Genomic DNA, 11,519 nt, shown 5'->3' with positions numbered 1-11,519 from the left:
TTTTGAATTATTTTTAGCCTTGGAAACTTGGACATAGCTTTGCATTAGAATTCCTTCGGCTGGAGAAAGTGCTTTCAGCGTTAAACCTTCAAATAACACAAATGCTCTGATCTGACTAAAAAAGACTAACACCTTCATGCGATTTTTTTCTTCGTCTCAGCACACAGCCTGCACATGGATCAGTTCCACACACAAATAATACAACACAGTTTCAAATAAAATTAGTAAAAGCCACAAAATTATGTAACTGGATCCACAAATTAAACACCTCACAAACCAGTTTTATGTCTTAGAATGTCATATTGCAAAAATGTGAAAGAAACCATATATTCAAAAGTAAAAGTCCTTCAACAAACAGACATGCGTATAGAGAATAAAAACACACTGCAAAAACGAGTGAAAATATCCAGAATATGGGAAAATTGATCCAATTTCTTATTATAAGATTACTGTAAATCAAATACATGGCTGCTCAGCTGGTTTTAGATGCTTGTACATATTTCAATGGTTTTAAATTCTTTAAATTCTTATTAGAAAAAGATAAACATTCTTATATATTGGCAGATAATTTTACTACTTTCTCGAATTAAATGCTTAAAATGAGAAACAACACCTGCCACTAGAACAAGCTTGAAATGAGTTAATGTCTAGAAGTAGGTTTAATAATCAGATATTTCATCCTAGATAAAGGCTATATAGTATACTGCATAGAGTTATAGTGGGAGTTCCTGGGTAAAGTGAATTTACACACCTGGACAATTATGAGCTTTTTCTCTTTGGGTTTTCTGTCAGGCCAATCCTCCCCAAAGCAGAAGTAAATTTCAAAGGGTGGGGGAGTCGGCACCTCGCCCTTCTGGTACATGATGAGTCCTGTTAGAGGAGGAAAGACACATCAGCTTATTCACAAGGAACTAGAATAATCAGAGTTACGGTTACCTGGATATTGGTCACCCTGCCTTCTATTCACAATCACGCAGGTTTGCTGCCAGAGGAGTTATATTTATATTTACGGGATTTGGCAGATGCCCTTATCCAGAGCGACTTACAGAGTCTCTCTCAATAAATACATCCTGAGTGGAGGAAAGCTGGCGTCCCCGCCACCTCCATGCCTGTGCTACCTATCGGGGTTATGATAGCTGAGTATAATTAAGCATTATAATATTTGACCAAAAAATATTGCTAGAATTAAAGTGTGTACACATTATTAAACTCTACCACATGATTGTCAAAATAATATTCGACTTCAGACAGTATCAGTCACCAGCTGTATTAAATCAAACACAACGCACTCTATCAGTGTAATATAATATTTAATAGATAATGCATCCAGTATGCATTAATGCAGTTTAGAACTATAAACGAAGCACATATTAGAGACACATTAATAAACTCATAACCGTGCTGTACACTGCGTTAATTCCGCTGTTATACGCATGTCTGATAGATGGCGCTGTGCTGCTAGGCCTGCTCTGTTCACTGGCCACGCCTCTGTTTACTGCTGGATATTAACAGTAACGGACCTGACAGACTGTCGCTATTCAGCAAACAGGACTCTGCATGTCATGTCTTTTACGAAGAATGGACTCCAAAATACTTTTCCACTAGTGCTGCAGTATGTTTAATATGCCAGGAGTGTTTCTTCTTCCAAAGAATATATTAGTCATCATTTTGCAACATAAGCACAACAAAGAATTATACCTAATTTGAGTGTGAGCTGGAGCCGGTTTCATCCCTGCTGTCTTTCAACAGCGAGAAACTGAATGACACTCAGTGTGACACTGCTCGCAAGTCTCTGAAATCATTTTCTCTGATTACCGACAGTGAACCCTGTTATCACAGTTACCTGATCAGCATCTGTCCCCTGTGCTGCCGATTTCAACATCGCAAACGACACCAGGCAGCAGACTTGCAAAAAATTATCCTAAACAGTGACTGGTGCAGGCATGCTTCACTCCCTCCTGTTTAACGGCGTCTTTAATGGATCACTGTCAGTCTTTTAAAAGTCTAATCCCACGTATACCCATGTGTATTAAATGTCTTTTTGATTTTATTATCCATTTTACATTTAACTTACATTTTATTTTCAGTTTGAAGTTCATTAAGAAAATGAAAAGTTTGCGTTTTCTTTTTCATGTTTTAATTTTATTTTTGGCACAAAATACCTCAGTATTTAAGTCATCCAAGAGGCTTGCACTTTCCAAAAACTGCTCTCATGATCATTAGCCATTGCAATCCACCCAAACTTGTTTTAAGGCTCATTCTTGAGCTCATTTTTACAATTACCAAACATCCTGTCTGTCTTCCACCACATTTAGTACTTTTTCCCTACTTCTGTGTAACTGTTAATACTGTAATCATCAAAATCCCACTATTGAGTGCTGCCCTGAAGAGAACGTGCTCCTTTTTGTGTCTGGTTCCTCTTAAGGTTTCTTCCTGTTTTTTTGTTTTGTTTTTTTTTGTCTCAGGAAGTTTTTTTCTTGTCACTACAGTCTCCAGCTATAAACTGAACCTGTAGTTTTGAGACAATGACTAGTGTTAAAAGTGCCATACAGATAAAAGTGAGTTAAACTGAATCAGTAGCTTCTAAAGTTAAGATTTTAAACATTTTACAATGTCTTACAATATTGCTAAGATTTTTTGCATTTTGCGCATTGAACCAGATTTCAGGCTATTGTGTGTGTTTTTTTTTTTTTTCAGATTTCCTTATTCCAAGTTCCATCATATCAATACATAGTCACACTAATCTGCACAGATAAAAAGCTCGGCTCACCCTGCAGGAAGTTATTGAGACTGAACACATTGATCTTGCGCTCCCTTTCCATCGGGTTAGGCTGGCCCGCCTCAGGAACTCCCGGCCCGGACCAGAACACTTTGCACTGGCACAAACGCACAGCGTAGATGTCCTGGCCTTGGATCTCCAGGATGAGGCCACGGTCCATCACATCTAGCAGATGCTCAGTGTAGAAGCGCTGCTTCTCATTTTGGATCTCTGCAGTTCCAGGGAACAGCACCTGGTGCAGTGTGATGGGCCCGAATAGCTCCACTTGCTCCGGTGTCGGTGCCAAATTACCAGAATAAAGCCGACAGCCCTGAGGATTACTCACAGTCATAGAGCCCATGGTGTGTCCGCGATACTGGAACTTAATGTCGAGGTCAGTTACTAAGAAAGAGACAAATGAAAATGGAGAGTGTGTGTATAATGAAAAGCGTTAATTAGTAGTAAGCAATAAGTCTCATCAAATATACATCAGCAAAGTAAAGTAGTCATGAAAAACATTTATCACTAGCAAACATTTTATTTCTAGGTACTATCTGAATTTAGGACAATACTTCAAACTACTGACAACTTTTCTCTCTCAGAAGTACCGATCTGATTGCCAGTTTGCAATGTGAACCTTAAGCAACTTAAGCATTTATGGGATTTAATAAGCAATTTGAGGCATTTAAGTCTATTATTCAACAGATAAATGTTGCTAACAAAGTGTGCCAGGATTGCCACACCCCATAGCACCAAGAAGCGTGAATACCCGACACACACACACACACACACATACACACACACACACACACACACACACACACACACACACACACACACACACACACACACACACACACACACACACACACACACTGCATCTTAACTGGTAACAGTAACCGATATCTCAACACTATAAGCAAGTTACCTGTTAACTACTAGATTAGAAATCTCTTTTTTCCTCAGTTTGATATCCGATACTGAAGGTCATTTTACAAGTTCTATTTCTAAATGCAGCCCAAAGCCTCCAGAGGTGAGAAGAGCCTCAGTGACTGCTCTGCCTTGGACGGAGGCAGGGTTTCCTGCATTACTCCTTCCTTTCTTTAACACAAACAAACATTTAATTGCAGTGTGTGTGTGTGTGTGTGTGTGTCCTCACGGTAATAAGGATTCAAGAGTTTTTAATAAAACCAGACTTTAAAACAGATTGCATCATAACTCTTTGACATTATTAGCACTTTTAATACTGTCCCAAGAAAATGAGCATAACAGGCCTTAAACAAGAATCATTTGATGTGCAATTGTTCTTGGGTTCCTGCTTTGCCCAAAACATGTTCATGCATTTCTCAGTCTCTTTAATGATTTTTATCATGATAAAATGAAGTACGCTTATTAACATGCTAAATCTAAATCAGACCGCTGCATCTGTGTGTGGCTGGACTTCTCTGAAACAGCAATGTTGTCTCTAAGGCACAACAAACGCCATCGGTTGTAATGTTGTAGGTAATACACACCATCATTGCATCACATACATGCACTTAGGCTAATGGAGTTATAGTTGGTAGTTGTTTATGCATCATCTGTATCTATATCTATCTGTTTAGTGTTAAAACAGTCATTTTCATATTCACGTGGTTAAAGGCTCTGGGTTACTGAACAGGAGGTTATGGGTTCAAGCCCCAGCATCTGTAAGATTAACCCTCTATCCTTTAACCCTCTCTGCAGTAACATGGCTGATCCTGCGCTCGGCTCAGAAGCTGGGATGTGCCAAGACAAGAATTTCACTGTGCTGTATAGTATGCGAAAATACAATGCAGAAATACGGTTTTCTAATTTCTTCCAGTTTCTCTTCATTCTTTAAGAAGTGCACAACCCTGTTAAGCATCCTGCCTTGAAACTGTTTTGCTGTCACAGCATTCTCAATACCAATAACAAAACTTCATACATTCTCCCACAGTTCCCTCAGTTTTCTCTCTCTGTGTGTGTGTGTTATCCCATAACCAGGATCAAAATCAGTTTTAGTGAGGTGAGGTCCACACCGGAGATTTATGCCAAAGAATATGAACCAAATCAGCTGCTTATTAAAGTCTTATGTTATGCTTCCTTTCTTCCATTAAAATGCTCTGACTCAAGCCTTCCCAGAAGAGTGGAGCTTATTATAACAGCAAAGGGGAATAAATCTGGAAAGGGTTGTTCAACATGCACATACTGTATGGGTGTGATGGTCAGGGGAGCTCATACCAGCCAGCCAGCCTCTCAAATTAGAGTTCGAAATGACAGTGTGTTAGACTGAGTATATCACTGATTGCCTTTAAGTCTGTCTTTCTGCAAAAAAAGTAAAAGTAAGAATAAAAAAGAAAGATGCCATGCTTACGGGGCAGCATATGAGGACTGCTCAGCAGGTCAGAGATGCATGGCTGCACTTGGCTCTCTACCTCAGGCCTCACCTCTGGCATAGGACTGTCCTCCATGGTGTCTGGCATGTCAACAGTGTGGGGAACAGCAGATGGTGCTATGACCCTGGTGCCCAGACCATGTCCATTTGGAACAGCTTCCCTGAATAGGTGCTCCTCCTGTTTCACAGTAGGAGCGATATGGCTGTGATCAGGAAAGCCAGGTGGCATAGAAGGCAGAAGGAATGCATCACCTGGGTTGGCTGGGAATGCTGGGTAGCTGGGAGGCTCAGGGATACAGGGGTCTGTCACAGAAAACAAATCCATTAAATAAAAATAAATCCCATTTTCATTAGTCTCACTTTACGCTTGTCTTCATATATTTCTCAGTGTAGTTCTGTATGTACGTGTTTATTTTATATTTTATTATGTATTCGATTTAATTCTCAATTTTACCTTTATCTATGCTTTTCATATTTTTTGTTTCTCACTTATTATCCTTTTTCTTTCTTTTTTTTTTTTTAAATAAACAGATGAATTACATCAACGATTTAGTTGTCACAGGCCCTGGAGGATCAGCCTCTGAATCAAATGCAGAAAACTGATGCCTCCCCATCAGATAAACGAGTTTAGCGAGCATTTTTTCCAGCCAGGTCAGCTGAGCTTCACATTTCTTGCTCTCTGTTGCCATTATTGTACAAAGGCCTTTAAAGGCACCACTGCAGGTGCCAGGCATTTACACTCAATATAAAACCAAATATTAAGCATAAACCCAAATGTTAAACATATAAAACTCCAGAAAACTCTGAGAGTGTGAGGGAATTCAGCATATGATCTACACACATACGTAGCTTCTATTTAATATTTGCGGTTATGGGAAAAAGAAAGTACACCCTACTTCAATTCTACACTCACAGAGCAGTTTATTAGGAACACCACACTAACACTGGGTAGGGCCTGACTTTTGAGAGCAAAGATCTGCAATTCTTCATGGCATGGATTTCCACAAACACTCCTTTGAGATTCTGCTCCATGTTGAGATGATCGCATCACACAATTCCTGCAGATTTTTCAGCTGCACTTTCATGCTGCGAGTCTCTCGTTCCACCGCGTCCCAAAGGGGTTCTACTGGATTCAGATCCGGAGACTGGGAAGGTCCCTGAAGATCACTGAACTCATCGATACGTTCATGAAGCCAGTTTCAGACGACTTTTGCTTTGTGACATGGAGCATCATCACCAACTTCTATAAACAAACATCACATTTTTTTCCCACCTGGTTTCTGAATGTTGGTTCACTTTTTGGAAAAAATGAATACATATTGAAATGTGTTGTGTTTTGCTGTTGTCACCTGAAGTTATCTGTTTGTCTATAGAAGTTAGTGAGGAACACACAATCATTATTTAGGCCCTGATAAATAAAAACATAGAATTGAAGGAGAGCGTACTTTCTTTTTCCCATGATATAGTATATATATTATTTATAATTTATAAAACACACAATGTTTTTAACGTTGTATAGCAAAACTTCGCACTGAAACCTGAAACTTTTTTTTTTTTTTTACATCTAAATGTATCGAAATGGCCTCAAATGTTCAAAAATCTCAGAAAGAATAGAACATTAAACTATTTACAATTGGTGCCCCGTATACAGTTATGTACATAAACAGAAAAAGAGACTTACTGATGGAGAGGTGTGCAAAATTTGGCAGCTGAAACAAAGAAAAACAGACACTCTGAATCTGCAAGAGCAATCCTGACTACGTGTGTATAGAGCAACGACAATTTCAATCTTATGTGCAATGTTCACAATCTCTATCTGCAGTGCTCACCTCTTCCTCATCATCCTCACCCTCATCTAAAAGAGCATAAAACATGGAATTATTCAAGCAAGCAAAAGCAAAAAAGTAAAGTAGACATAAAATGATAAAAAACAAACAAAACAAAAAACAGTGAGGGTAATGCTAAAGCAATAAAAGATAAGATTTCACACTTCTACCACTGTTCCCATGAGGTGCACTGCTGTATCGGAGAACTTTCCACAACCTGCTCTTACCTCCATTAACTGGCAGATCGCACACCTCATAAATCTTGTATGGTTGCATCGGTGTCTCCTTGGTTCCATCATACTTCAGCATGAACTCCCGGCTCTTGTTGAGTGCGCATCGCAGGTTGGCCTTCCACTTGGCCGGATCAGGCTCATCTACACCCTCCTGGTACTTCCCCGTCTCCAGCGCCCAGGCCTTTAAAGAAAGAAAATGAACGTCAGGGGGCTTGGGAGGATTGTTAGCAAAATAATAAACCTGCATAACTCACATTTGTGTTTCAGAAATGTCAATTCATTCAGGCCACATTCAGGGTCTGAGTAGAAAAACAGTTCAACAGTGAACCATGGGAAGCAAAAGTGTTCAGAATATTCATATCATCACCCCCAGGTCTGAGATCTGAGACGAGTTAGACTGTAACCATGTTTATAAAGTAAACAGTGCAACCGGGAAACTACCATCTACTGTATTATGCAAAGGTTTGAAAATGATTTTGAGGTTTTAGGGTCTTCTTCTTGACCAGTTTGTTCATGCAGCACAAGGCATGGAGGGAACTGAAAGTTGAACCACTTTCACTTCTGCAAAGCTGTTCATCAGAATGAGGAAAAACCCCTGAAAGTAATGTAGAATCTATAGGTACTAGGGGTGTAACCAAATACAAAAATATTACTCAGATTGAGCACATGCGTCATAAATGACCACGAACACAGAGACGGACGTGAGATCCCCTGCTTCAGACTAGGCGTGTGCAACGGGGTCCTGCAGGACGAAAGAAAAAAGCTGCCTGAGGTTTTTACTTGCCTTTAATCTGCAGGTTTAAAGAATAGCTGCTGTGGAGCTCATGGGGAGGGTTGCCAGGTTCCCCATCTACATGCCAAAAACCACACAAAAAGATGTGACTCTCAATCCGAAATGGCCAGACATGTTCGTAGATGTATTGTCCTTCGTTTTCCTCGCCTTTTCATGTGCAACAAGTTAACAGTGGTTAATCTATCTGCACTACACTGACATAGAGTATCTGGCAACCCTGCAAACAAAACAGAGCTGGAGTTCATTAACCTTGTATGACTCGTGATGCAATATTAGTTTTTTTCATCAGTGGTTTTACCACAAACAACAGAAACGCTTTTATTTACAGAGCTGCTGCTCCACATGGCCCATGAAGACCGTGTGCTGTGCACAGAGCTGCACATCTCTGCTGGGGGCTTCAGAAAAGATCACTTCTTTCATTAAAAAAAATATATATTAACTTGTATGTTTATTGCACATGTTTTTGCTGTTCTTAAATGTTTGCTCTCCATCAGTTAGAAAGAAAATCGTCCTGTGTCCAGGTGTCCAGCATGTCCAGTGAACCTCTCTCATCTGTCAGGAATGTAACAAACCCGAAAACCGAAGTAAATCTGATTAAAATATTTGCTATTGTTATAAAGAGTAAATAACATTTTCTCGATTTGGGAACCAGGCTGAAGACTGTTACTTTAGATAGAAGATAGTAAACTTGCCAGAAAGTTCCACAGGACATCTGGTTCAGGAGTTGAAGACAGTCGTATAATTTAAAAAAAAAAAAAAAAAAACACACACAAAAGGTACACACACTCAGTGCATTCGTTTTACAGGATGTAGAATAGCATCTCCGAACTTTTAATCAAATATTTTAAAACCACAGCGTGAGAATTCAGAGTGATGTCAGGGACGCCTCTGAACACTTCTGCTCACCTCTGCCCCTCCCTCAGCAACCTGCCACCTGCCACCGTCAAGGTCACTGAGGTCACATTTCATCTCACTTCTGATGTTTGTGAGCAGATCATTAGTGAGATCAGACACTGATGTTGTCTGAGGAGGAAGGCCCACATACGGGTGTGATGGTTAGCTGTCCACAAACTTTTGGGCAGTATATACATTCCCCTCCAAAAGTATTGGAACAGAAAGGCCGATTCTTTTTGTTATACACTGAAGATTTCTGGGTTTCGGATCAAGAGATGAATATGAGACGATTGATCAGAATTTCAGCTTTTATTTCCTGATATAGATATATACATCTATATTGTATATTTTCTAATAATGTCTTATAGACCATTATAACTGTATATTTATTATAAGTGAATTTAATGAAAGACTGAAAAGACAACTATCAGCATGCGCGATGTAAAAATAGCTCATGACTGTTACTATTTTGTGTTTGGAAGAGGAACTACGATTCTGCAGACTACAGCTGCATGAACTGCAACACTGGAACAGGCCAGAAACACGACTCATTCCCACATTGCGGCTACAGCAGAACGTATGACCAGCTATCAGCACAGATGACACTCTCCTGCTTATAGAATTGCACTGTCCTGTACTGATATGTTTAAAAATTAGTTGCAGACTGTTTTGCTTTGTAAGTTTGTGTTTATTGAGTGTACAGTGTCTGATTCCGGGTTAGTTGGTTCAGTGGAATCTGTAATAGAGTTACACAGTGGATTTTACAGCATCAGGATACAATCAATATATGAATGTAATTCAGATCAATATCAATTTCTCGTTGTGAATTATACACACTGAGGAGTTAGCAACTCTATCAGGAAGCAAAAACCAAAATCACAAAAAAAAAATGGTTGGGAGGCCCATAAGATTATATATTTTTTTTAACTTTGATTTAGAGTGATCTAGATGAATCATACATAGAACTTAATGAATATTAATGACACTGGAATTAAATAATAACTCCAATTAAATAATAACATAAAATAACCCCAGTTCTCATCAGAGATATTTCAGATCTGTGGAAAAAAATGATAATTTTTATTCTTTTAATTTTCTTTTAATTCATCTTGTAAAGAATATTTTGTGCAATAGTATATGTCTCAGTTAGACAAGACTTGCCTTGAATATAGTGTTTTCCTCCTCCGGGGTGGGCAGATGGCGTGTGGCATGTCTCCAAGGTATCTGAAATAAGCGACACTCCTTGTTGAGCCAGTTGAGGCCAGGGTATTTCCCACTGTTCACCTGGGGGAAGGAAACATGTCCGTGTTTATAGACTCCTGTTTACAGGGCTAGAACACACATTAGAGTTTACACATTCGCCTGCGTATGTTTTGAATGTGAAGTTTTGAACTGTAAATGCATGCCAAAACTATGAAATGCCATTTGAACAAATATTAAATGACATCATTAATTAATTAACAGTACTGTCCTTGTAAAGTCCATGAAAAGACAGTATTTTATTTGGAGATGTTGCTCAGCTCGAGAACCAAATTAAGTGTGATAAAACACGCATGATTAACTGCTGGTTTGCGATATAAAAAATAAAATAAAATGCTAAATAATAGGATGCGTTGGATCAAGTGATATTTTATAAGTTGCTGAATAATAAGGGTGGAAGCCATACTGCAAAATTCAACCAAATATGTAGTGATTAATGGGATCATTACAATTAGAAATACATATAGCAATATACTAGACTCCTTTGTCTTTGACTAGATTTATTTCAGTGCTTGCAATCATCTCCCTGAGCTACTGTATCTTTGGTTTAGTCTTTTTTATTTTGAAAATGTCTCTTGCTTTTATGTTACATCACATTACATCTGACAGCAAAGAAAAGGCCATTTTCAATCCCTAATTTCTTTTTGGGTTTAAAGGCAGTGCTCTAAATGCTGCTGAAAAACCCTGTCTCAGACACTTCTACTCAAAAATAAATAAATAAATAAATCTGTCAACCTCACAGTCGTGAACTACATGCATACATGTACTTTGCATAATCTGACTTAATTTGCCAACTCTGACGGTCCTTAATGAAGAAGATTCTTTTCAAAATTGTGATAATATTTTGCTCTGTCTTCTTGAAAAAGTCAAAACTATACCCATTTTGCTTCCACTCAACTAAACCAGTCTCCAGGAAAAGAACACATTCAGCAGAGAAAAACATTACTGCTCACCTGAGCCAGCAGCCACGGCTTCAGACGGATTCTCCTTGGCTGGGTACTCATAGCATTTAAGGTTTTAACAGTGCAAATGAGCTTTCTCGGAATTTCTTCTCAAAGGATTGGAGACGCGCCAGTGAAATAGGCTCACAAATGTTTCATGCAAGTACACTGTGATTTGTGGAAAACCTGAGACACAAAAAGTAAAGTCAGCAAGATTTGAGAAACCATAGACACAAACTGGATCTTTAATTGTGATTTTTCATGCACCAATAAAAAAGAAGAAGAAGAAGAAGAAGAAGAAGCACTTTTGTCCCCAGCCCTTAGCACTGGAGGAAGACCAGAAGCCACTGGAACCAGCAGCAATTGTTCCCAAGGAGATGTGCTGCATATGAAGGCAAAACATTAAGCCACTCCTGAGA

The 11,519-nt window shown here is 38.9% G+C and overlaps 1 protein-coding gene across 3 annotated transcripts in view; it reads right to left on the bottom strand.

Annotated features, from left to right (window-relative positions):
* The window catches only part of irf5 (interferon regulatory factor 5), a 30,126-nt gene that overhangs the window by 4,510 nt on the left and 14,097 nt on the right, over positions 1–11,519 (bottom strand). For 2 of the 3 annotated variants that reach the window (XM_034313086.2, XM_034313085.2), the window contains 8 exons: positions 11,113–11,286; positions 10,061–10,183; positions 7,207–7,393; positions 6,983–7,008; positions 6,835–6,862; positions 5,133–5,456; positions 2,771–3,160; positions 752–870 (listed from right to left, as the gene is read on the bottom strand). In XM_034313086.2, the coding sequence (XP_034168977.1) occupies positions 752–870; positions 2,771–3,160; positions 5,133–5,456; positions 6,835–6,862; positions 6,983–7,008; positions 7,207–7,393; positions 10,061–10,183; positions 11,113–11,163 (1,248 nt within the window). In that variant the 5' untranslated portion in view covers positions 11,164–11,286. The remainder of the gene's footprint in view (positions 1–751; positions 871–2,770; positions 3,161–5,132; positions 5,457–6,834; positions 6,863–6,982; positions 7,009–7,206; positions 7,394–10,060; positions 10,184–11,112; positions 11,287–11,519) is intronic. The other variant, XM_034313087.2, reaches the window with a different exon arrangement.

Source organism: Pangasianodon hypophthalmus, chromosome 18 (assembly GCF_027358585.1).
Source record: "Pangasianodon hypophthalmus isolate fPanHyp1 chromosome 18, fPanHyp1.pri, whole genome shotgun sequence".
Lineage (NCBI taxonomy): Eukaryota > Metazoa > Chordata > Actinopteri > Siluriformes > Pangasiidae > Pangasianodon > Pangasianodon hypophthalmus.
The sequence above is the reverse complement of the archived record's forward strand: the minus strand, read 5'-3'. Positions and strand labels throughout refer to the sequence as shown.